General features: G+C 42.0%; 2 protein-coding genes across 2 annotated transcripts in view; both read right to left on the bottom strand.

The window, feature by feature from the left end:
- The window catches only part of LOC135206703 (serine/threonine-protein kinase Nek8-like), a 123,349-nt gene that overhangs the window by 37,770 nt on the left and 57,799 nt on the right, over positions 1–27,780 (bottom strand). The window lies entirely within an intron of this gene.
- The window catches only part of LOC135206513 (serine/threonine-protein kinase Nek8-like), a gene marked incomplete at its 5' end in the record, with an annotated part of 37,642 nt that continues 12,294 nt past the window's right edge, over positions 2,433–27,780 (bottom strand). The window contains 13 exon segments of the mRNA XM_064237870.1: positions 2,433–2,499; positions 2,629–2,790; positions 5,146–5,299; positions 5,779–5,889; positions 5,892–5,924; positions 5,927–5,968; positions 6,238–6,340; positions 8,220–8,340; positions 8,751–8,948; positions 11,798–12,009; positions 12,402–12,552; positions 13,365–13,522; positions 15,243–15,416. Coding sequence (XP_064093940.1) covers positions 2,433–2,499; positions 2,629–2,790; positions 5,146–5,299; positions 5,779–5,889; positions 5,892–5,924; positions 5,927–5,968; positions 6,238–6,340; positions 8,220–8,340; positions 8,751–8,948; positions 11,798–12,009; positions 12,402–12,552; positions 13,365–13,522; positions 15,243–15,416 — 1,686 coding nt within the window.

Genomic DNA, 27,780 nt, shown 5'->3' with positions numbered 1-27,780 from the left:
GTCGCTGGAGCGGCCACAGGTACGGCAGGCACGGCAGGTACCACGGGAGAGCCAGGCGTCCTGTCGACAGTCACCGTCATCCGTGGCACTGGCGGCAGGTCCAGGGGGGTGGGGGGTACTCTTTGGGCAGCGGAAGTCCGGGGTCGGCAAAGGAAAAAATCCAGGTGGTGGTGGCATCGTCCTCTTTGGAACGGCGGCAATTGGTTTTTGTACTGCACCGTGGGTGTCACCGACATTATATGTGGCGTATATACAAGAGTGGTGGCATCTCATACGCAGGGGTAGTTAATGTGGTAGTCGTGGTGGTCACCGCACCATGAGTGACCACGGCCGACCCCGCCAACCGCTGTAGCAACCCCTGGATGCTGGGCACTCCCTGCAGTCCCAGCGACTCCCACACCTGTCCCAAGTCGTCCTTCGCTGATGGCACACCTGCGGAAGCAACAGTCGGGTTAATAGGAGGGGCTTCCCCGCCCGCGCCTGGAAGGGGGCGAAATATCCCCCCCAGAGCGGACAGAAGACCCCGAACTTACAGCTGTACATCCGGGGTAGCGGGCGCCCTCCTCCACACTCGACGGATCGAGAGAGGAAAAGGACTCCGCTACCCCCCCCGCAGCCGGGAAGGCGCAAACCGTGGGGGCTGGCCGGGAGGCAGGAAAGAGGACGAAGTGTCCCGTCACCAAAGGAGTCACTGGACTTTCCGATGACTTCTTGGCCGGCCTAAGTCTCTTCCTGCCCTCGTACAGCACCCACTGCGCCTCGGACCAGTTCATACAAACCACACATGGTTCGTTGCGGGAGCACTCTCGCCCTCGACAACGAGTACAAACCTCGTGGGGGTCCACCTCAACAAATGACTGAACCCCCACATTTACGTCCCTCCAGCCCGGGGACGGGGACACACTACGGGCGACTGGAGGGCGCGGTGATATCTCAATCTCCTCTAATTCACTCATTGCAATTCAATTGAAATAGAGAAAAAAGTACTTACAATCACTCCTGATATACAGAAAGAGAAAACAAATACTCAAGGTTGAAGCAAACGACAAGCGGGCAGAGCGATGGCGAACACGTCCTTCCCACACACGGCCGAAAGCAAAAGTGATTTGTTTACCTCCCAGTCGCGCGCGCGCGACGATTCGGACAAGCAGTTAACTACCGTTCTCCCCTTGTTCGAAGCTTACGACCGTTCCAGCTGCCGCTAAGCTACTTCTATTGTTAAAGGACCGATGGTTTGTATTACGTATCGGAACAAATTTCTCTCTTGGAGGCGATCCAAGGTAGCCTGGGAAACGATCAACAGGATCTACCGAGGGGACGCTGACCGTTGGGGATGCTCCCTAACCTTCCTGCGGCTTTTGACTTTCCTTTCCCTCCACTGGGAACTGGGAGTCTGGAAGAGGTCTAGGCCTGGAAGCATTAGGGAGCCGATCAGACGCACCCTCCACTGCACTGGGTTCACTGCACAAATCACTATTGGAATCACTCTTACCTTCTAGTTGCTTGATTTTCCTCTCCATACTGCGAATGGTGGCTTTCATTGAGGCCACTTTCCGAAGGCACATCTTCGGCTTCGGTGCAGGGAGCAGGAGCTGAAACTGACAAAGGAGCCTACTTTCTAAAATAGGATTATCTACATCCAACTCGCTAATACGAGATCTACTACTGCTCCTGGAAGAAGCTTTCCTAACTTTAATCCTTTTCAAGCTTCCTCAAGTAGGAAGACAAAGACTTCCATTCATCCTCATTCAGCTTTTCACATTCATTACAAGGGTTATTAAAGTGCATTCATTCCTCTACACTTCAAACATACCGTTGTGAGGGTCTACCGCAGCTTTCGGTAGCCTCACCTTACACTCAGTCATACAACAAACTCTAAACATAGCAGTTTTTCTTAGTATCAACATCAGACATCATGAATCCAAGAAAAATCCAAAGAAAAATCCAAAGAAAAGTCCAATAACTGTCCACAAATCGCGAATGCCAGGCCAAAAGATCGGGTACTTCACAAAAAAGTCGTAGAACAATCCAGGGCGAAAACGAGAAAAGAATCCAACTGTCAAGAGTACCGACAACAGGTGTGGTCGACACCGACGACAGAAAAAATCTCTGGCAAAGGTATGATGGTCTTACACCCGCCTCCCACGCGGCGGGTAAGGTAGATCACCTGACCTACCTGTCGCGTTAGCCGCGAGTTTTGAATTCTGTCGTGACGTCAGAGACGTAAGCTAAGTATATGTCTGACAGGAAAGTTCATGTACAAAAAGCTGGGTTAAATTCTAGCATATCTGCCATGCACACGTGGAGGTTTGTGCCTTTGAATGTGTGCATCTCCAAAGACGTCAACTGTGGAACAATAGGTTTGCTAAGACTGGATATCAAAGCCCCATCTCGTAGGTTCTCTATGACTTAATCATCTGAGACTTACTACCTTAAGCTGATGACCAAATCTTGGTAATTGGAAATAAACTGGTATAATTTTCACCAACTACCAGTCTCCTAATAATAGAAATGTAATGGATACGTATTTTCTTTTTTAAATATGCATTTCCCAATGTCAATATTATTCTGCAAACTATTTTCAAATGAGAATAAAAAACAAATTAAATTTCTTTGATCATATCTTACCAGTAAGGAAAAACAGTGTGATCCAAACCAACAGCTACTTTAGATATACTATTATTTGAAAGAGGTCGGGAACATACAGGAACAAATGTTGCTATATCTTCAATTTGCTTAAGAGTTTCACATCCAGCTATATCTGTTTCATCCACACATAATTTGTTCATTCTGAAAGAGAATAAACAGCACAATATAATCATGACAAAACATAAAATTACTTAAAGCTAAAATCATATAAAAGCAACTGAACCAGTAGCAAGGATATTTTAATATTTTGAATAAAAAAAAAACATAATCTGTATAATTTACCATATTTTCACTCATAACTTTACTTAATCTCTAATTACTAAAAGATTTAAAACCTTTAAACATTATTTAAGAGAATTCAGTAATTTTTCATGTATGAACAACAATGGTAATTCAACATTTTGTCAGTCTATCATTTAAATATTTCAGCAGTTAATACTGGTCATTTGCCTATACAGTAATTGCTCCCAGTGGCCTTTTCTGTACCTATTTGTGGCTTCCTCTTTAACATGATGTACAATACTGTAATAGGATTATGTCTGAACTTTGACGGACACCACCAATTATCACCATTCAGCACTCAAAACACTAAAAAGAGAGAGTTAGAGTGTTTGGAGAGCAAGACAGAGATCAAGAAAGTTAAGGATATAAAGTATAAGGTTCTAACTAAACATGGAACTGGGCGAAAACCCCGCAATTACTCCAAGTTGATAGAGGTTGGCCAGCAAGAATAAAGAAAGGAGCAAGAACAGAAGTAAAGGGTAAAAAGTGGGTGCAGCTAAGGTTAAGGACACTGCATAAACCTTTTAGTAATTCATAAGGTTCACCATGTGAGGTGCCCTTATAGCACCATACAGGGTCCCAAATTCTGCTGACAACCTAGTTATCACTTTCTTCACCCTAGATTTCATGTTATGGTGCAGTAGCATCACTAGCTCAGTGAGTCTTTCTGGCATCCTTTGCCTTCATCCTGTCCTCTAACTACTTGTACTGGTATCCTGACAAAAGCCTTCTCCAGAATCACAATTAAGGAGTGACCTACATGGTACCTTTACTGTTTAAGGACTAAGTACCTCTATTGTTTTAAGGACTATCCATATTGTCAACTCCTTTGGTATGAAGCCAATCTGACCATTTTAATAATTCTAACAATTTTATCGGCCCTTTCCCCAGCTCCTTCATCAATACCTTCTTTGTCTGCTCAATTAAATTTATAACTATATAATGCTATCATACTCTTTCCTATTCTTCTGGTTACATTCATTCCTTATCAGTTTTATCTAGTCAACACATCAATGGCCACCTCTCCAGCCACTTTTAGGATCCTCATTATTCCTGAAGGTCCTGAGACTTTCCCTCTTTACAGCTTCCCAAGGGCTCTCTCAACCTTTTTGTGTCTCTCTTTTGTTCCCTGTATCATAATGGCATCCTCCAGTTCATATTCATTCTTCTTCATTCATTAAATTTTCAAAACACTTATCTTCATCATTATAAGATTCCTTTCCTTTTCATTTCCATTCTTTGTTTATTTAATTTTTATCCTTCATAATGCCTTCTTTTAGCAGTTTCCACTGGCAACTTTTGATGCTACAATTGCTAATGATTTTTCTTGCTGATCCTTTCTTACTTAATTTTTCAGTTTCCTTACTCTTAAACTCTCATTCTTCTCTTCTCTATATTCTTCAGTATTAGATTAGCCTGCAGGTTACCTCATTTGTTTTAACAGGGCAATCCTTTTCATTGATATCATCCATGCTTATACAAACAAAATCAGTAAATGCTTCAGATTCTGCACTCTTATGTTATCACTCTTAACTTCTCTCCTAAGCTATATCTTCACACTGCATCCTCAAAAACCAAATCTGTCCCTATATAGCCGATTAGGTGTCAAGCTACAAATATACCCTCTGACTGTGGAAACTTTGGCACTGTCTCAGATAAAATTTCCCCAAAGCCTTAAGTGTCTTCTTTTGTTCTCCTTGACTGTTATGAGCATACTGAAAATACATGCATCCACTTTCTGTAGGGTCATTTCAGTCTTCATTAGTCTTGCTTCCTTCATAATTTATTTTGTCAGTCATGGCTAGATCCTACTTTGTCTTTCATGCAGTCATTCCACCAGAATTCTTTTCTAGCTATCATCTCTACCATTTTTTTTTTTTCTACAATAGTTCCAACTGTAGTTTCACTAAGTTTCACTAAGCTTGTTTCATATCATTTTTCCAGAGATTATCTACAGGAGAACTTGTAAGTTTTGATACTACTAATATCTTATGAGTATGTTACAAATTCCATGTGCCCTATGAACAAATTCAACTCCCTCAATTTGTCTGAGCTCAGAATTGGCTACTGACAGAAAGATTGGTCAAAATGAAGATTCAGGAGAGTCCACAAGACAGAAAGAAACTCAACAGACATCTCACTCATAAAAAAGAAACCAAAACCTGACCTGACTGTATTGTGCAAATGATGATAAGAATGTCGATTATACTATACCTGTTGGACCCTGATGCTAAAAGAACACCTGAGGATGTTGTTAAAAAAGAACAATCTTCACCTGCAGCAACATCTACTACTTCATACATCATATCATCAACATTAGCAAGTCTAGGCCATAACTGCATCATTCTTGACCCAATTCCTAAACGACCTGAAAATATTTAGATGCATTGATAATATATATTAAATGCATTGATACTATAAGAAGTAAAGAGAATCAGTGTTTTATTAAACAAACCATGGTTTCACAAACCATGGCTAACAATATTGCACTACTTGAGGGGCAGGAATATTAAACTAACTAACTGATTAGGTATGCATATTTAGGCAGTAGCACACCAGCAATATGCATAGTATACAGAAAGTGTGACAGCAAATGGGAAAAATGATTTCCTCTTCTGCCACAATAATAAACCCCACAAAATCATAAAACTATTTCATATTAATAAACTGAGATAACAAATGAGAATCAATATCAGTCAAATAACCCATTACTAATATTCATAGTGCAAATACAGATGTACTTAATTATCACATGCACCTTCAGGACAATGGGTGTTTGTAGAAAATATATTTATCATTTTTACAACATAAAAATAACCACCTTGATCTTGAGTATGTTCTCCTTACCATTATCCCCACATCCCCAGGTGTATACTTGCTGATCAGCTGAAAGTGCAACAACATGAGAAGCCCCACAAGCTATCTGTTTGATTGAAACACCAAGTAATGATTCCACATTTTCAGTTGTGTAACATCATTTGTACTCCCATGCCTAGACTGCCAGAAGCTCCACTACCACTAGTCATGAGGAATACCTCTATCTGTAAGAAATTTATAGACAGCGCAGGCTAAATGACTTGAAAGAAATGTAAAGTATGCACAGTATGTAAAAAAGATTATCAATTAAAGTTTATTGTTTGAAAACCTTAAAAATGCAAAGACAAATGTTCTTCAGTTCTAAATCACCCACAATAAAGCTGAATGAAGGTAAAAGAAAAATCAAATATGCCAAGCAAGTATAGCCATTAAAATAAACACCTGCGAGAACTAATTAAAAATAAAACCAAAGGACTTAGATCAACTTACCAGTAATGCATGCCATGAAGCCATCACCACAAGCTACTTGAACAATAACGACAGAAGGAGGTGATTTCAGTATTGTAGGGGTAAAACAAAACTTCATCACTGTCTGCAAAACAATTGTCAAAAAAATCTTGAGCTTCTCTCTGATAGTGATGTGAACTTATTTTACAATAACCAAGGTACGCTTAAAATACATCACTCATGCAATCATGAAGGACGATGATGTAAGTATAAAACTGAAATTTGACTTACAAACTTCTTTTATATCCATCTCATACTGCACATCATATTAAATCAAAAATTAAAAGTGTTACCGTTCTTACTGTCTGATTCGTGTGCGACAAGAAAAAGCAACTGAAAGATCCATTACTTGAATGGATGAGGTAAAAAAAACACACCACTTTTGTTCGATGCATGATCATGACAATTGGGAACCGTGTATGTTAGAAATTTTGAAATAATTCTGTCTCCATAATATGAAAAAAAGAAAATGCTAATTTTTCTTCCCACATAAGTGTGACTGGAACTGAGAACTCTAGCATAGAGGTATGAAGATATTGAAAACTCACAGCAAGAGTGAGAAAGTTGACAAAAACAGTAAAGTTTGTTGAATTTTGCAAACAACACCTAAATTAGTAAATATGGGATAAAATTGAATGAATAATTTTCCGCTAAATAGCATCATGGAGCTGTTGATGTTGCAGTCAGATGTGTCCATTATCAGAGTTATTATTAACAAAAACTGAGTATGTTTGTTATGTGGAATAAACTAACTGTGCATCAATAATAGCCCCAATTCGTGAGTTTAAAGTTTAGTCTCCCACTGGTGATGTGGGCCTACTGAAAGCAGAGTGTTTTTAATTTTTAAGGTATGTCTTACTGGTTGGCAAGCAAGGTACTTTCCAGCCTATGAAAAGAATGATAATCTAATCATAAAGGAGCCAAAATTTCATGGTTGAGAGAGAGAGAGAGAGAGAGAGAGGAGAGAGAGAGAGAGAGAGAGAGAGAGTAGAGAGACGAGAGAGAGAGAGGAGAATTTTTTCATTTAACTACAGGCAAATTAATTACCTAAAGAGGTAATTGGTACAATAAACAGAAATCTGCATGATTAAATTCTGATACTGCCAACACAGCAACAGTTGTTCTCCGGATTCGTGGACTCACACAATCGTGGATTTCTCTCGGGAATGTTTCCTCGCATTATTCACGGAAAATTCACATATTCGCGGTATTTTTCTTTGAGAAATATCCACAAATTCCTGCTTTTTTTATCAATTTTATCATAACATGCACTTTTTGTGATAAAATGATTAAAAAAACCAAGTATGAACATTTTTAGTGGGTTTTTCTTAAGTTTTAACTAACAAAATCGGCTGATTTAGTGTTTCTATAGGGGTTCCAACTATTCACGGGTTCTAACTATTTACGGGAGGGTCTGTTACGCATTCCCCGCAAATACGGGGGGACCACTGTACTTCATATCATCAGAGGCCATGCACTTAGTGAATACTACCAAACCACTTGATAAAATCCTAAAAAAAAAGACTATTCAACATCAAAATAGTACAGTTAGTAAAATATATGTACCTAAAAAAACAAAAAATACTTGAAATCCTCAAAACAACAGCACTTGCAAACAAACTTCAGTAGTAAATAGAAATAAATCAAACACTCTTGGGTTCCTGATCTATTTGCCAGCATTGATCTGCAGCTGGCTATGAGAGTTACAAGTGAGAGATCCCAATAATTTAGAATGAAAACATCCTAAAAACTACAATCGTATGCATACTGCATTGCAGTAACTAAGATGCCTCTCCTAGCAAAAATTACATTTTCACATAAGACCTCTAGGAACCTGATATTTAAGAATTCAATGTAGTTCTGTGGCTATTTTAAATAAACACTCTGAGGCATATAATACCAAAAATAATCCTACAAATTAGTATAACCTGTCACCAAAATGTGAAATAAAGCTTACCATCTACATTAGTGGAATCAGCCTGTGGCTGCCAAAGGATAACTTGACCCAAATTGGTTATGGCAGCTTTGTGAGTTTTGCTGGCTGCCACTTGACAGACATTTCCCTCACAATGACCAAGGGGTAGTCTGTTTCCAAAATAAGAAAAAAAGCATCATTAATAGTGTTCTTCCATCAGTAAATAAATTTGGCTTAAAAAAGTGACTACAGATTTTATCCAAGATAAGATCTAAAACCCATCACTAAACCATTTAATAAATCATCCACTGTTAAATTAAAAGTAAGTGGTATAGTTATAAAATGAAATGCCATATGTCACCGAGTAATTCATGTAGTACAATGGAATTTGAAGGCTATAACAGTAAACAATCAGGTACATTGAAAACTTTCAAAAAAAAGAAGTAACAGCAAATGTCCTGTTAAAGAAAACGATACACTATAACATTTCACTTAAGAAAAGAAAATATCAGTACATTAATATCATTCTTAAAATATAATATACAAAAACTGGAATGCAATACATAGTTCATTACAGTACCTGCATATATTACCACATGGATCCAAGAAAAATACATCAGAGGAGGGGGTTGCAGCTGCAATTTCTGCAGCAGTTTCCATCTCACTTAACTCTTCTATATAATCACTCCTTTCAGCATCTAGCTTTTCTCTGTCTGTTGAGTCTTCACTTCCTCTGGATGACCTGGTCCTGGTTCCAACTGATGATAAGCGTAATGGTCTTTGAAAAAAGGAAGGAAATATTTGTAAGAAGACAGCCACTTTCCTCAGATATTGAATGAGTATACAAGAAATTATATTAACATAAACTTTCACAGGTTATCTCAATCTATCAACTTTATGTTGGTAAGTTCCCTGCTAATGGTACACTGTATATAATAATCTGGTTCTTAAATTATGTTATGACACAAATGGAGTCTCTTGAATAAAAGGTGAAATGAATTTTGCCTCCAGCCTCAAAACAATCTTTTAATACAAATTATTCTTTACATACAAAACGATTACTTTTACATTGGTCAATTGTAATTGCATGAACCACAAATACTCCTGCCATAACAAGGAAAAAGAAAAATTACTCCTGGTAAATGGTGCTAGTATCTCTAGTTTCTTTTGGTTGCCATGTGGCAAACTGCATCTCTTGCCGAGTAGTCTGAACCAGTTGCGAAAGAATACACAAGTCTTAAGGTAAGCAATATGTGATACTAAGCCATGCTGCTGTAAATGAAGGAAAACTACTTGATAGGACCAAGACGATCTCCTAAGACATTGTCTGGAACCTCAGAAAATGGAGAACAAACCATGAAGAATAACAGCATGCTTACAAAATCAGAAAAGTGAAGTTCATAATGGATAAACCTTAACCAGGTGTCAATAAAAAATAAATTGAGGATGATTAAAATAAGTTCCTAAGTACCCATCCCCAAAGATAAAACTTGGCTGGCTGCCACCACAAGTCTTTAATAAAAAACATCTAAAATATTTTGAGATACCTCAGAAAACTCAGTAACAGTGGACTGGTATCTCCACATTGGCTTTAAAAACTGTATTAATATCTTAATTACAGTGGTACCTCGACATACGAAAGGCTCAACTTACGAAAAACTCGAGATGCGAAAGCAAATATGAAAATACAGCTCTACATACGAAAAGTTTTCAAGATACGAAAGGTTGTTGCTGTAAAGTCCCGAGATTCGCCCGGACCACCGAGAACAATTTTAAAATTCCCGCGCCACCAACTGAGTAAACTCGCCACCATCCTACCGCTCTCCCATTGGTTCCTGATGCTAGTCACCCCATAAGATCCTGCTCTCCTATTGGTCAGCATCTACCCCTTGTGCTTTAAGTATTCTATTGGTAAAAGGATGCTGTAAATTGAAAAAGTTATTCATGCAATACATTTAATAAAAAAAAAACATTAGGTAAAGATAGAATAAAGAATAGAAATGAATGGTTATTATACTGTTTGGTAGTTTCAGTAGCTGAAGAGAGATAATGAAAATTTATGACTTACTGTGTACTAGGAAAAGTGATTGCTTGGCGATCGTTCGATACTCGTAAGTGCTGGATGTAAACAGAAGTTTGGAAGCTTTTTTTTGTTTGTTTATTATAGTTAATGGTTACTTAATAATTATTTGAAATGAGTACATGCAATACATTTAATAAAAAAAATTGTGAATTAGATATCATAAAATAAAATAAATCAGACTGCTATCATACGTATTTTTTAGAATTCTTCTTCTGTTTTAATATTACGTTACGTATACGTTTCATTGCAGCTGTCAGTAACTCGGTATCTCCATTAGATAAAGATAGAATAAAGAATAGAAATGAATGGTTATTATACTGTTTGGTAGTTTCATTAGTTCCAAGAGAGATACTAATAAAAACTATGGCTTACTGTGTCCTAGGAAAAGTGATTGCTTGGCGTTCGTTCAGTACTCGTAAGAGATGAATGTAAACAATCGATTGGAAGGTTTTTTTTTTGTTTGTTTGTGTATTATAATTAATGATTAATTAATAATTATTTGAAATGAGTACATACTGATTATTCATACATTTTTTGGCATATTCTAAGCTTTTAGCTTCTTATGTTTAGATGTCAGAATCATAGACTAGGCTACAGTAGCAACCGCTAACATAGGCTAGGCTTATTGCTAAGGGACCATATGCTAAAGTCCTAATATATGCAGTAAAAAATAAAAAAAATGGGAGTTGAACATTACATGCAGTTGAATATTACTCAAGTATGTACAGTATTTTGCCTTTTTGGAGTCATATTTCTTCCATCGGATCGGCGTCGTAACCCTAGAACATGTGTTATAGGCCTGGAAATATAATTTACTAAGGTGTTTTTGGAGGGCTTGGAACGGATTAGCCATTTTACATGTAAAATGTGGTCTAAGATAAGAAAACCTCATGATACGAAGGGCGCCTCGGAACGGATTAATTTCGTATCTCGAGGTACTACTGTATATGTAAATAATAAAAGGTAGAGAATGGCCTTATTTCTTGACTTTCACCTGGGAGGCTTGATTCTACTAAGTTTAATAAGATCTCAGAATAACTTGCCTTAGCTACAACGAAATTGTTTTTGGAAACAAAAATTTTAACTTCACAGGACTTAATGAAATCACAAAAGGCAAAAAGTGAAGAAGATAAAGGGGTAACTGTTGACTTTCCAGTGCAGAGAATTAAGAAATGCTTGTTGGAGAGACAAGGACTTTTACCCCCATCATGGAAATGCTTTTCCTCTCACTAACTGCCAATTTGTGCTGTCATTTAGCATTCATTCTGCTGCCCCTTAAATAGGTAAGTAGAGGTCTCTAATCTGTATAAATATGCTTGTAAAATCTGGACCACACCTATAAAAGATTTCTTTCTGCATAGGCACTTTTATATTTATAATTCTTTTCTTTCATGTCTAGTTATCATTCCTTTCTGTCAGCACATGTACCATGGAATATTTCTTATTTGTTACGTTTATATTTCAATCATCCTCAATTTATGAAGGTCCAAAATACAGTAAAGGTAAAATTCTAATGAACAACTGAAATGAAAATCATACTGTACCTGGAAACACATCGCACCATTCCCAGATCAGCATGAAGTTTAAAGATTGTGGGAAAAACCAGTGGATGACTAATAACCTCATGTATATTTGGACGTTGTGCTGGGTCCACATGCAATAGTAAGTGAACAAGGGAACGCATTTCTGCACTATACTGGGGATGGATAGGGACAAAAATTCCTCGCATGATTTTCATGATCAAAGCTGGCAGTGTCTGAAAATAAAATACACTTAATTGGATTATGATTATGACATAACCATAGTGGATGGAACAAACAGAACGTGAAGGCATACAGCATGTATACCAAAAGAACTAATCTTGATAAGAAAAACTGTAAACACTCGCATTCTGTAACATCCAGATTTTGGAACTGAATTTGAATTAATATTACTAACACTTAGCATAACAATCATAAGCATTCTGAAACTCACAAAATAGAAGGTAATAAAGATGAACATAATTTGGCTATAGTACTGTTTAGTCATAGTCTATGCCTGGTCAAGAGAGAAATAACTTGGCAATATCAAAATATTCTAAGCATATAAAACAGACAATAAGTTAGGTGCCCTTGCACAAATACTAAATGAAAGACAGTACTGACTCACCCCTGCTTCAAAGGCTCTTCTTAAGGTAAGCATCTCATATAGAACACAACCAAGGGCCCATATATCACTCTTCTTATTATATGGTTTTTCCTGACATAATTCAGGTGAAAGATAGCATGGAGTTCCAACTACTGAGTGTGCTTTGCTTTTACTGTAACATAAAAAAGTACAGTACTGAAAATGCATACAGAAATCTTTTTATTTGATTATGGGTGATCATACAGAGCAAATCATTTGTTGTGTAATTCTATATGGAATACAAAATAAATCATACTCTTGTTATTCTAACATTTTCTTGGAAAAATTATGACATTTCAAAAGCCTTATAGCCTGTCATAACTGAGAAATAATGCCCTGAACACCATTAACATATAACCTCAATAAAGGTCTGTTGACAGTGTCTTGAGCAGCTGAGTGCTAACTCTGCAACATCTCAACAACCCTGTTCCACTACTTCATCAACCCTTTAATTCCCTTCCATTCACTTTTCTGTGCTCAAATCTTTGCCCCAGACTGAAATCCTTTAGGCCGAGCCAATTAAAGTCCATACCAGTGACTCGATAGATTGGTTAAAGAGGTAAAATAGTACTGAAGGTTAAATAGGAATACAGCAGCAATGTACTTCATAATAACAATAATAAATACAAATAAGAAATTATGAAGGTCCAGAGAGTCATTTAGAATGGGGATAGATGAAGACCTGGACTAGATACAAAATCAGGCAGTGTGTGCACACAAGAAAAAAAAAAGGAAAAAACTTATTCCACATCTCAACCCACAGAAGGAGAATCTGAAGGGAAAACTTTAATACACAATGACAAATTTGTGAAGAAGCAATCAAAATAACATATTCCAAAATCATACCTTACATATAGAATTAGAGTGACATATTACTTTAAAATAGTAAATGAAAAAAATATCAGACTATCCATAGAAAATACTGTAACTTGAAAAATATATTACCTGCTAAGAATTTTTGAAATGCCAAAATCCCCTATCTTTACGATGCGATGAGATCTATCTAAAAGTATGTTGTGTGACTTGATGTCTCTGTGAAGAATGCTCATTTCATGAATATGCTTTATGCCTACCACCAACTGGCAAAACAGGTGTAATACATCCTGCCAAAAAGATAAATAAAAGCATCATAATTACAGTAATGAACAGGTAAAACAACTATAAAATTTATTAAAAATCTATCTTCTCTTGAAAATAAAATTTTTTTATGGTGTTTATTTTTCACAAATATAAACCTCTCATTTTACTCATGCCTCATGTCAAAAAAAAAGCAAAATAATTTGAGTGTTGAAATTATACAAAGAAGAATCATAAGTTACTCTCACTGGTAAATTATACTATCTTACAGGGACAGCCTTCCTTCTCATCTGGTTTATACAACAATGAAGCCTCAACATGCAAAATTTATCTAAACATGCCATTCTCAAGGTCATTCTCAGTAAAACTCAGAGATCATTTGGGCCTTGTATACTGAGGTGAGGTTTAAAGCACTACTATATTCCCACAAGTTATGGCGTCAAATTACATCCGTCTGGACTTATAAGAACCTTTTTAGCTGAAAACTTTAGCCATAAGAGCAGACAAGTATCTCCACTGGATTTCTTTCAGGATAGAAACTGCAGCTTCTGTATGCCCTCCAATTGAAAAGGTTTAAGTACATCCCATATGACGCTCTCCACAGGGCATTCTAAGAATCAAGTATGTATCTATGAATACAGTTTCTTACAGCCTCAAGCAAGTCATTTTAGGGGCATATGGTAATGGGAAAGATGGTGGAGCAGGGCAAGTTAAAGTGCTTAAAGGTGCTAAAACTTTGGGAGCTTTTACCTCTGGTATGGTAACTTACAAGCTGTTAAGACTCACTCTCATAAAGATCAATAATAGCAGCAGCATAGGCAAGCTAGTACCTGCTTCAGCTGAGGTTTTGGGCTTGACACACTCTTCATCCTCTTTACATAAGTCCTCTTTTCATTTTCCACTGTGGCATCCCTACAGACTTAGAATTTCTATGGTAATTCGCCACTATAACTCAATTGACTTTTATTTACTTTTCTTACTTTTCTATCATTAGCTGGTGATCCATAACAAATGGATCCTGTAGGCCCCAATATACCAGTTCCAGAGCATTCAGCAGCTTAATCCTCCAACCTAAATTCTTATTTGAGATAATAATAAGCAATGGGCTTGAGAAAAAATTTCTTTCTAACAAAATTAATCTTGACTACAAGAAAAGTAAGCCTGTTGACTGCTGGGGACACAAGAATCCACAGTCACATGTGCAGGCCTACCACCACTCTTCCTTTGTTGATCAAAAGGTTTGAAGTGTCTGAGATATCAACCATGAAGAATGAAAGCTAATTTTAAGTAATGAACCATACAAAGAAAGATACATACATTACTATAAATCTAATAAAAGCATAAAGGTTAATGGCATTTTACATTGCAAAACCAAAACCAATCAATTAATGGAGGTTCCCTACTCACATCACTATTCCACCTGTTGCAGCACAGCTAAAAAGTTGTTGTTGTATGGACACCTATTTAATTTACATTCATAGTTCTAATTATTAAACAGGTAAATGAAGTACATTACATTTCGTATTTCAAAAAGAAACATACTTTCTGATGACTACAATATGTGTACCTGCCTTAAATCAAGAAAATGATTTAATTATTATTATTCATGGCAAAGCTCTTCAACAAAGTCCATTATTGTATTTAAGAAGTTTTTAATAATAGTTTTGGAAAAATAAGCTTTTATTTAAAACTACTGATAATTAAATATACCATTTAATGATCCAGTTCATGGTTACAAGTACTAACCTCTTCTTGAAGAAGATTTCCCTCACCTCGACAGCGAAGGTAATCATATAAATTCCCTCCTGGAGCATACTCCATGACAATCATCATTGTATTATTTTCAAGAAAATTCTCATAGTATTCAATTATGTTGGGATGATGAAGCATTGACAAGACCTTTACTTCATTTTTTGTTAGCTGAAAAAGATTGAAATTTGAACTGCAATAAACAACTATAAATCTTAAAAATATTTCATGTTTCACAAAAACAAATATACTTTTTCATCAATACAACTGGTCAAGAAAGAGAAAGCCAGTGCTGAACTTGGATTTTAAATAGATACATATTAGGCATATGAAGTGCAGGGCCTCCCCTTTTAACTTCTAGGCTGTATGAAAACCAAGAATTAGCTATAACTAGAGACTGAGGGTAAGGATTTTAACAAAAATGATATTGTTAGTATACAATAAAGTTTTGTACATACTTACCTGGCAGATATATACTTAGCTTAGGTCTCTGACGTCACGACAGAAAATTCAAAAAACTCGCGGCACACGCTACAGGTAGGTCAGGTGATCTACCTTACCCGCCGCTGGGAGGCAGGTGTAAGAAAACCAGTCCCCCTTTCTTTGTCAGGTTATTTTCTTCCACCTGTCTCCTGAGGGGAGGCTGGGCGGGCCATCAATCGTATATATCTGCCAGGTAAGTATGTACAAACTTTATTGTATACTAACAATATCAGTTTTTGTACATGAACTTCCCTGCCAGATAAATACTTAGATGATTGACACCCTTGGTGGAGGGAAAGAGACACATACTTACTTAGAAAGTGGGGACAACACATGTTAAAGGAATACATAATATAAACCTCTGGTTCTTACCTGATTTAGGCAGAAGACTTGATAGTTACTGTCTATTAGTCTGCGTTGCCTAAAGAATCTCAGCGAGGGCGTGACCTATGGCTGAAGAACTCTTTGGGTCTACCAATGGGAACTGAGTCCACTTACTTGGCAGAATCCAAGCAGGATCTGGTCAATGGGGATCAACCCGCTTACATGCCAGAGCCTATCACTACCAATTGCAAGGAGCCTCAAGCACAACCGATCACCTAACCAAATACTAACATAGTATACGAAAGAAGGAGCTGCCTCCTGCAACCTCCTTCGTACAACCAAAAACTCAAACTTAAAACTAACAGGGAAAAAAAAAAAGGATTAAAAAGGATGTGTTTTCAGCTCCCTGCCCCAGCACTGAATCCGCCGATACGTAAGGGCCTAGCCCAAAACACTTATCATACGTAATCATACGTCCTGTTTAGGTAGTGATTAGAGAAGACTGATTCACACCTCCAAAAAAGTGGCCTTCATAAGGTTTTGTAATGACAAATTCTTCTTGAAAGCCAAAGACGTCGCGATGGCCCGTACTTCGTGCGCCTTGACTTTCAGAAGGTTAAACTGTTGCTGATTGCAAGAAGTGTGTGCTTCTCTAATAACATTCCTGATAAGAATGAGAGTGCATTTTTAGATAAGGGCCTACTGGGGTCCCTTACAGAGCACCAGAGATTGCTCTCATTAGCAGCAAGTCTTTTCTTCCTCTGAAGATAATATTTCAGGCTTCTCACCGGGCAAAGAGATCTCTCCTCTTCTGTCCCAACTAAGGAGGATAAGCTTTGATTTCGAAGCTCCTGGGCCACGGCGAAGAAGGGTTTTCATTCTTGGCTAGGAAAGCCGGAAGAAAAGAGCAAAACGCGGATCCTCCTTGGAAACCTACCTCACCTTCTAGCGCCTGCAGCTCGCTGACCCTCTTCGCTGACGCTAACGCACAGAGAAAAAGAGTCTTCATCGAAAGGTCTCTGAACGAAGCAGTATGGGGAGGTTCGAACCTTGAGGACCTCAGGAAGAGCAGTACGACATCTAGATTCCAGCTAGGCACTAAGGAGGAGGTTCTTTTAACCGTTTCAAACGATCTGATTAAATCATGGAGGTCCTTGTCCTCAGATATGTTTAATCCTCTATGACGAAAAACTGAGGAAAGCATGCTCCTGTATCCCTTGATGGTGGAGACAACCAACCCACATTTTTCCCTCAGGAAGATAAGGAAATCTGCTATCTGAGTCACAGAGGGGTACTGGAGGAGGAAACTTTATGAGTCCTGCACCAGCGTCGAAAAAACATCCCACTTCGACTGGTAGACTCTAGATGTGGAAGGTCTACGTGCATTGGCAATAGCCCTTGCAGACTTTGCCGAAAAGCCCTTAGCTCTGACGAGACTCTTGATAGTCTGAATCCAGTTCAGACTGAGAGCGGGGAGGTTTTTGTGAAACCTGTCGAAGTGGGGCTGTTTGAGCAGATCGACTCTTAGAGGTAGGGATCTTTGGGACATCCACCAGCCATTCCAGTACCTCTGTGAACCAGTCGTGGGCGGGCCAGAACGGAGCTATCAACGTCATCCTTGCTCCCTCTGACGCTGCGAATTTCCTTAGCGTTTCCCCTATAATCTTGAAAGGCGGAAACACGTAAAGATCCAGATTCCTCCAATCCATCAGGAATGCATCTATTGCCACTGCTCTTGGGTCTGCAATAGGGGAGCAGTATAGATCTATCCGCGCATTCCTGGAGGTCGCAAATAGATCGAGATGGGGCCTGCCCCACGTCCTCCACAGCTCCTGGCATACGTCCGCGTGCAGAGTCCACTCTGAGGGAAGGACTTGATTCCTTCTGCTTAGCAGATCCGCTCTGACATTTCTTTCTCCCTGTACGAACCTGGTGAGAAGCCTTATGTTCCTTTCCTCTGACCACCAAGAGGAGCGATCTCGCTGTCTCGTACAGGGAGAAAGAGTGAGTCCCCCCCTGTTTCCGAATGTAAGCCAGGGCTGTAGTGTTGTCGGAGTTGATCTGAACATATTTCCCTTTTACGAGGGGTTCGAAGGTCTTGAGAGCTAACCAAATCGCTGTTAGCTCCTTCTTGTTGATGTGCCAGGACACCTGATCCCCCATCCAGGTGCCTGACACTTCTCTCGACCCGAGAGTAGCTCCCCAACCTTTGTCCGAAGCGTCTGCATACAACACTAGGTTGGGGTTCCGAACCTGCAAGGAAAGGCCTTCCTTGAACAATAGAGGGTTTAGCCACCAACGTAGATCCTCCTTTATCTCTTGCGAAATCTTGAACGCAAAGTCCAGACCTTGAGATTTCCCCGATCCCAGTTCCTCGTCAGGAAGAACTGTAGGGGTCTGAGGTGCAACCTTCCTAGAGAAACGAATTGCTCCAGCGAGGAGAGTGTCCCCAACAGACTCATCCACTCCCTCGCTGTGCATACATCTTTCTCTAGAAAGATTGCTACCTTCTCCAAACCTCGGGTTATCCTCTCTGGGGATGGATACGCCCGAAAAACCTGAGAAGCCCATCAGAATCCCCAGATAGATACGCTCTTGACTGGGGATTAGCTGTGACTTCTCGAAATTCACTAGCAAACCCAGAGAAAGCTGCTAGATCCAACATCACTCGTAAGTCCTCCAGACATTTCTCCTTGGATTTGGCCCTGATAAGCCAATCGTCCAAGTAGAGGGAAATCCTCACTCCCTCGAGATGAAGCCACTGGGCAACGTTCTTCATCAGTCCTGTGAATACTTGGGGGGCCGTGGAAAGGCCGAAGCATAGGGCCCTGAACTGAAAAACGTTCCCTCCCCACATGAATCTGAGAAATTTGCGAGAAGAAGGATGGATCGGTACATGGAAGTAAGCGTCCTGAAGGTCCAGCGACACCATCCAGTCCCCGGGACGAAGAGCTGCTAAGACTGATGACGTCGTCTCCATAGCGAACTTCCTCCTCTTCTTCACAAAGACATTCAGGGTGCTCACGTCCAGAACCGGTCTCCATCCTCCTGAGTTCTTGGGAACTAGGAACAGACGGTTGTAGAACCCCGCTGAAAGAGGGTCCCTGAACCATCTCTATTGCCTCTTTCTCTAACATCAGCTCTACCGCTAGAGCGAGGGCTTGATTCATTAGTGGGTCTTTGTATTTGGCCACCAGTGCCCTTGGAGTGGTGGTCAAGGGTGGTCTCGAGATAAAGGGAATGAGGTATCCCCTCTTGATGATCGCGAGGGACCAGTTGTCCGCCCCCTTTCGTGCCCAAGACATCTGCAAAAGTTCAGAAGTCTGGCACCCACAGTTGTCTGGAGGACACACGAACTACTTCTTGGCCCTAATAGACCGGGGAGAAGGTCCTTCCTCTTCTAGGTGGTCTCGAACCTCTGGAGGAAGAAGAGCGAGACGAAGGTCCTCCTCGAAAGGGTTCTTGCCTACTTTGAGCCTCTTTCTTCGTCTTCTGTTGAAAATGTTATTGTTATTATACAATTAAGTTTGTTCATACTTACCTGCAGATATATATATGCTGATTTTCTGACGTCCGACAGAATTTCAAAACTCGCGGCACACGCAGTGGGGCGGCCAGGTGGTAGTACCCATTCCCGCCGCTGGGAGGCGGATATCAGGAACCATTCCCATTTTCTATTCATATGTTTTTTTATTAATGCCTCTGTCTCCTGAGGGGAGGAGGGCGGGCACTTTAATTATATATATCTGCCAGGTAAGTATGAACAAACTTAATTGTATAATAACAATAACATTTTGTTCATGCCACTTACCTGACAGATATATATATAGCTGAATCACACCTTCGGATGGTGGGAAAAGACAGAATAGGATTTATTTTGGGAAACTAAATTAAGTAGATGATATACATCTTGGTTCCTTACCTGTTTGCAAAGTAGACTATGTGATTACTGTCACGTAAGGCTGCTTTTGCTTAATCACAGAGTTGCCAGCCAGGTGGAGACCTGTAGTGCTGGTGCGCTCTGGATGATCTGTCAACGGCGGGTGCGAGACCTCAGCGTGACAAGATCACGAGCCATACCAAATGAGGGCAACGAAGCAAACTGACCACCACCTGACCAACTATACACAAAAAAACCCTTTCCAAGACTAACTAAAGGATGGGAGATCTTCACATAAAGACTCACCACAACCTAAAAACACAACAACCTAACTTAAACCTAACGGAAGGAATAGGGAAAGAGCTACTTCCGGACCCCAATACTGTGTCCGCAAGAAACGTATGGCCCCAGTGCATTACAATCGTCATAGATCGTTCTCACATCCCTTAGGTAATGTGAGGCGAAGACGGAGTTGCTCCTCCAAAAGGTGCAATCAAGGATGTCCTTGATTGACATGTTCTTTTGGAAGCAAGAGAGGGTAGCGACGGCTCGTACTTCGTGCGCTTTGTACTCGGAAAGAGGCTCAAATCAGTCTTCTTGGAAAGATGAATGAGCCTCCCGAATGGTGGTCCCTTAGAAAGAAAGCCACAGCATTTCTTCGATAAAGGTAACTCTGGCCTCTTCACAGAGCACCAGAGGTTACCTGAGGGACCTCTTACCTCTTTAGTTCTATGCACGTAGAACTTGAGAGCCCTTACCGGGCAAAGGACTCTCTCTGGTTCTTGGCCCACCAGACTTGACATACCCTTGATCTCGAAAGTCTTCGGCCAAGGGTTCGAAGGATTTTCATTCTTCGCCAAGAAAGATGGGTTCAACGAGCAGACAGCATTGTCCCCTTTGAATCCCATTAACTTGCTAAAACGCTTGAATTTCACTAACTCTCTTAGTCCGTCGCAAGAGAAGTTAGGAAAAGAGCCTTCCTTGTCAGGTTTCGAAGAGACGCTGTCTGAAGCGGTTCGAAAGTGTTCGACATAGGAATTTCAGGACTACATCCAGATTCCATGATGGAGGTCTCATTTGAGGAACCTTCGAGGTCTCGAAAGACTTCAAAAGGTCATGAATATCCTTGTTGTCAGACAGGTCTAGGCCTCTGTGCCTAAAAACCGCTGACAACATGCTTTTAAATCCCTTGATGGTAGGGACCGCTAATTTCTGCACATTTCTGAGAAATAGCAGAAAATCAGCTATCTGGTTCAGAGGTCGAGGAAGAGGAAACTCCCTCCTTTTTACACCATGCCCCGAAGGAAGCCCACTTCGATTGGTAAACAGCTCTTGTGGAAGCACGTCTCGCATGTGCGATTGCTCTCGCAGCTGCTTTCGAAAAACCTCTCGCTATGGCCAACTTTTCGATAGTCTGAACGCAGTCAGACTCAGAGCGGGAGAGGTTTTGGTAGAAACCTTTCGAAGTGAGGCTGTTTGAGTAGATCTTCCTCCTCCAGGGCAATGTCCTTGGAAAGTCTACAAGGAAAGACATGACCTCTGTGAACCATTTCTCTCACTGGCCACATCGGAGCGATCAGGGTTAACCTTGTCCCTTCCGAGGCCGCAAACTTCCTCATGACTTCCCCCAGAATCTTGAATGGTGGGAAGGCATATAGGTCTAGGCCCGTCCAATTCCAAGCAAAGCGTCTACCGCGATTGCTTCTGGATCCAGGACCGGGGAGCAGTAAAGAGGAAGTCTCTTGTTCCTTGACGTTGCGAATAAGTCGACCAGTGGACGTCCCCACAGCGTCCACAGGTCTCGACAAAACGTCCTCGTGCAAGGTCCATTCCGTCGGAAGGACTTGGTCCCGACGAACTGAGAAGGTCTGCCCTGACGTTTTGCACTCCTGCAATGAATCTCGTCAGGATCGTTACCTCTTTCCTTTTTGCCCACAGCAGAATCTCTCTCGCTAGGGAGTACAACGTTCTGGAGTGTGTTCCTCCCTGGTTTTTTAAATAAGCGAGTGCTGTGGTATTGTCCGAGTTTATCTGAACAATCTTGTTCTCCAAACTCTTTCGAAGAACTGCAGGGACAGAAATACTGCTGCCAGTTCTTTGACATTTATATGCCAGGCTACCTGTTCCCCTCTCCAGGAGCCTGACACTTCCTTCCCCCTAGTGTTGCTCCCCATCCTGTGATGGAAGCGTCTGAAAACAACACTAGGTCGGGGCTCAAAAGACTTAGGGACACGCCCTCTTGAAGCTTCTGAGGGTCCCAACCACCATCTTAGGTGGTTTCTTGATTGGAATCGATATTCTCAATACTGCATTGAGATCGTCTTTGGCCTTCCACTCGTCTGCCAAGAAGAATTGGAGAGGCCTGATGTGCAGTCTTCCCAAGGAAACAAACCTTTCCAGCGAGGAAATGGTCCCCAGCAGACTCATCCATTCCCTCGCCCGAGCAAGTCTCTTTCCTTAGAAAGGCTGAGATCTTTTCTAAGCCTAGCCGCTGACGTTCCTGGGACGGAAACGCTCGAAAAGCCACTGAATCCATCTGAATCCCCAGATACACGATGGACTGTGTTGGGGTCAGATGCGACTTTTCGAGGTTGACCAGAAGTCCCAGGGACTTCGCTAAGGCTTAAAGTGAACTGCAAGTCCTTCAGGACACTTCTCTCTCGACGACGCTCTGATCAGCCAGTCGTCGAGGTATAGGGAAACTCTTATTCCTGAAGAGTGTAGCCACCTCGCTACGTTCTTCATCACCACTGTGAACACCATTGGAGCCGTGGTCAGTCCGAAGCACATAGCTCTGAACTGCCATACTTTGTTGTTCAAGACAAAATCTCAGATACTTTCTTGAAAGAGGGTGGATCGGGATGTGGAAGTACGCGTCCTGCAAGTCTAAGGATACCATCCAGTCGCCTGGTCTCAACGCTCCCAGAACAGAATGAGGCGTCTCCATCGTGAATTTTGATCTTTTCCACGAAAAGATTGAGCCTGCTCACATCTAGAAACTGGACGCCAACCTGACGGACTGCTTTGGTACCAGGAAGATTCTGTTGTAAAAACCTGGTAGACTGCAGGTCCGCGACTTGTTCCACCGCTCTTTTGTCGATCATCTGCTGAAGAAGATCGAACAAGACTTCTTCTTTTCTCCTTGGTAGGATGGAGAGGTCTCTGGGAGTCGTAGAAAGAGGAGGAAGAATCCAAAAAGGGGATCTTGTACCCCTGCTCCACGATCTTGAGGGACCAAGAGTCCGTGTCTCTCTCTCTCCACGCTCCCGCAAAAATGCTTCAGTCTGGCTCCGACTGGTGTCTGAAGGACATGCTTTTCACTTGGAAGGCTTTGGCTTAAAGGAAGCTCTTCCTCGTGAAAACCCTCTCCCTCGAGGAGCTGCTCTCGAGGGGGGAGCCCCACGAAAGGGCTTTACTTTCTTCGGCGGACGAACTGCAGCCGAAGAGGTTGAAGGTACGGCTGACCGTCTAGTAGACTGGGCCAAAAGGTCCTGAGTAGCCTTCCCTCTTGTAAGCTGTTCGTCAGGTCCTTAACCAAAGTCCTGGGGGAAGAGATGGTTCGAAAGAGGCGAAAACAACAAATCCGCTTTCTGAGCTGGCGTCACCGAACGAGCTGTGAAGTTGCACAGCAAAGCTCTCTTTTTTAATAAAGCTGTTCCAAAGTGAGATACGAGCTCCTCCGAACCATCCCTGACGGCTTTGTCCATACATGCTAACACGTTGGACAGCTCCCCAGACTAAGAGATTCTGGGCTTCTCGCTTGCATATCCAGAACTCCCAAAACACCAGTCAAGAAGTTGAAGACTTCCAGCGTCCTGAGCAGACCCTTCAAATGATGGTCAGTCTCCGACGCGTCAAGTTACCTTGGCAGAGGGGTAAAAGCGACCTCCTCTGCAAATCCACAAGGCTGGAGAAATCTCCCTGAGCCGAAGAAGGGATACGAATTCCCACTTCATCTTTGGTTCTATACCAAATGCCCCCTTTTCCACTAAGTCTAGTTGGAGGCAATGCGAAGGTCGTCTTACCTTGGTCTCTCCTTCGTATCATCCAGTCCTGGAGCTTTTTGAAAGCACGTTTTGTTGATAGAGAAGTTTTCATCTCTACAAACTCCGGGGTTTTCCCAGTTTTAGATGAGGAAAACTGCGAAGGAGGAGACTTGGGAGCTGCGGGCTGAAATTTATCTTCAAACGAAGACCGCAAGAGTCGTACGAGGACTTTATAGTCCGAGATAGAAGGGGCTGTAGCAGGTTCCTCTTCAACCGATTCGGCAGAACTACTTAGCTCTCCTTCTTCTCTAAACGGAAGAGGAGACCGTCTGTCAGGAGAAGGCGTCCTAATGGCGGGTCTTGGCTTTATCAAAGGACCCCTATCCTTGCTAGATGCAGCCTTATTACGGCTGTCTTCTTTATGACGCTTACTGCTCGTTGACGGTAGAGCGTCCTGAGGAGGACGAGCGTCCTCAGCGCCTTCCGCAGCAGTCTCACCTGCTCGAGAAGCGTCCTTACATTTCTTCGCTGGTATACTTGCCTGTGCACGTAAACTAGCGTCTGGGGGTAAGACTTCTTGATCAGAATCCCCAAAAACGTCTTGAAAGGAGGTCTGAACGTCCTGGCGAGCTTCCTGCCAAGCGTCCTGTCTAGCGTCCTGGTGAGCGTCCTGCCGAGCGTCCTGTCTAGCGACCTGGCGAGCGTCCTGACGAACGTCTTGCCTAGCGTCTGCCAAGAGTCCTGACGAACGTCCTGCTTAGCGTCCCTGCCAAGCGTCCTGACGAGCGTCTTGCCCAACGTCCTGCCGAACGTCCTCGTACAGAGCGTCCTCCTCAAAAGCGTCCTGACGTAACGTCCTTCTAGCGGACGGCCGAGATCGGCGAATCGCAGAAGGAGAAGCGATCGGCGAAAACAAGACGAAGTAGGAGAAGGCGAAGGAGACTGCTTAGTCCTCTTGACAGGCAGTCTAAGGTCCTTCCTCCGCTTAGGCTCGACTGCTGCTGGCGAGTCCTCTGAGCCATAAGCGAGGATAGCTGGTCCTGAAGGGACAAAAGAATGTTCTTCGTCGGGGAAGAATGAGCAGAGGAAGCAGGACTGATCCTGTGAGAAGACGAGGGGCGAGGGACACGCCTCCTTCCTTCTCACAGGTACAGCTACCTGTTTCTCAGGTATACGCGCCTGTGCACGCAACCTAGCGTCCTCATCGGAGGAGATTCTACCTCTCTTCTGAGGCGGAAAGACATCATAAGCGTCTTCCGACGAAAGCGGCGAAAGAGGACGTGAAGCGGTCCTCCGCAAGAAACGTCCTCTTTAACGGACGAGGAGTCTCTCCGAGCGCTCCACCCCTTGCGCGGGGAGGACGCTTCGGAGGACGAGAAGCCACTCTTTCAGGACGGCGTGCTCGTGCACGGTCCTTGGCAGCCTGGGTCTTTGCTACATGGTCTGCCGAAGGGGACGCCAGATCGGTGGGAAGCCCCCGTAACCCTCTTGCGGCTTTCGACATACCTCCTCCCTGGGTCTTGGGAGTCTGATAGAGGTCTAGGCTAGAGGCATTATGGGGCCGATCTGACGCCCCCTCCACAACACTGGGGGCACGATCACACACTTGCACCGAGCCAGTTTTTCTAAGGTCTTTTCACTTTGGTCTCCAGAGTGCGAAGAGGGACTCCCCAAAAATCATAGAGAGAGCATTCGCTTCTCCGACACAGAATCAGAGCCGAAGGCAACACAGGTTAGGGTTGTAAACATGTTATTGTTATAATACAATTAAGTTTGTTCATACTTACCTGGCAGATATATATATAGCTGTATTTTCTGAAGTCCGACAGAATTTAAAAATTCGCGGCACACGCAGTGGGGCGGCCAGGTGGTAGTACCCATTCCCGCCGCTGGGAGGCGGATAATCAGGAACTATTCCATTTTTCTATTCATATTTTATCAGTGCCACTGTCTCCTGAGGGAGTGGGTGGCACTTTAATTATATATATCTGCCAGGTAAGTATGAACAAACTTAATTGTATTAACATAACATTTTGTTCATGAAACTTACCTGACAGACATATATATAGGCTGAATCCCACTCGGATGGTGGGAAGAGACAGAATAGGATTTTTGGGAAACTAAATTAAGTAGATGATATGCATCTTGGTTTCCTGACCTGTTACATAGCCGACTTCGTGATTACTGTCACCAAAGTCTGCTTCTGCGTTAACTAGAGTTGCCAGCGAGGTAGAGACCTGTAATGCTGGTGCGCTCTAGATGATCTGTCAAACAGGGGCGTGACCACAATGTACTAGACCATATGACCATACTTCTGAGGGCACCGAAGCTAAAACCACCACCTGACCTAACCTATCAAGTTAGTTCCATAACTTCTAGGCTAAAGAAAAGGAAACGCGCCTCAAGCGACCAACCCTTCAAAGTTAAAAGCACACCTATCCCTTTTCTATAGGATAGGATTCGTGTTGCTTCTTGCACCCAATAATATATCTACGGATATGTATGGTCCTAGCGACTTACGGATCTGAAATGTCGTCTTCACATCCCGTCGGGGAGTGTGAAGCGAACACAGAGTTGCTTCGCTAAAGCGTGGCACTCAGGATGTTACTGAGTGTCATGCTCTGTTGAAATGCTTCCGAGGCCGCGCCCTCACCTCTGAGCATTCATATTAAAGAAAAAAAATCTCAAATCTTTATGCAAACATAATGAATGAGACCTCTTAAAGAACTCCTTGGCTATAATGCCAGGGTGGTTCTTGGACATGAACAGTCTGGTCTTTTTACGGAAACACGCAGCATTGTCGGGAGTGTGAAGCGAACCCAGAGTTGCTTCGCAAAAAGCGTGGGGCACTCAGGATGTTACTGATTGTCATGGCTCTGTTGAAATGCTTCCGAGGCCGCGCCCTCACCTCTTGAGCATTGATATTAAGAAAAAATCTCAAATCTTATGCAAACATAATGAATGAGAACCTCTTAAAAAGAACTCCCTTGGCTATCATGCCAGGGTGTTCTTTTGGACATGAACCTAGTCTGGTCTTTTTTTACGGAACACCGCAGATTGTCTGTTGACCTTTGACTTTCTATAGTTTTATCCAAGATAAAAACTTGAGAGACCCTACAGGGCACAGGACTCTCTAATGCCCTTGCCCAATAATTTGTGCATACCCTTGGGTCTCAGCCTTCGGGTCAATGGTTAGACAGGTTTGCGTTCTTATCAAGAACGGAAGGCTTAGCGGACGGAAGACCGCATTATGTCCTTTAAAGCCAAAACCTCTGATGATGGCTAAAACCTCACTAACCCTCCTTGCCGTTGGCTAGAAGCGGTTTAGAAATATTGCCTTTCTGGTCACGTGTATTAAGTTCGCAGAAAGGATAGGTTCGAAATGCTTTTGGCATCAGAAACTCAGACGTACGTCTAAGTTCCATGCCAGAACCTTTTGATCCAGAGAATTTCAAGATCTCCATAGACCTCAAAGATCGTGAAGCTTTGTTGTTTGACAGAACCGAATCTCTGAGCCTAGAGGCCGTCAACACATATTTGCATATTCTACAATAGTTTAGGACTTCTATCTATCTCATACTTCATCGGAAAGAATAGAACCATAACGAAATTCACAGAGGTCGAGGTGGAGGGAACAGGTCATTTTCCCTCACTATCTCCAGAAAACGGGCCCCCCTCCGATTGAAACTGAAAATAGGCAGCACTGCTTTGGGCCTTGGCCAAGAGACTGCCATTAATCTTGAAGCTCTATGCTTCTCGATAGTCTGCACGCCTTCAGAGTCAGGAGAGGAGAGATATTAGTACTTCACTAAGTGACGATGTTTAGATTACCACAGATTCTCTCGGAAGGGTCTTTGACAAT

This window comes from Macrobrachium nipponense, chromosome 31 (genome assembly GCF_015104395.2).
Source record: "Macrobrachium nipponense isolate FS-2020 chromosome 31, ASM1510439v2, whole genome shotgun sequence".
Taxonomy (NCBI): domain Eukaryota; kingdom Metazoa; phylum Arthropoda; class Malacostraca; order Decapoda; family Palaemonidae; genus Macrobrachium; species Macrobrachium nipponense.
This window is presented reverse-complemented; position numbering and strand designations above follow the sequence as displayed.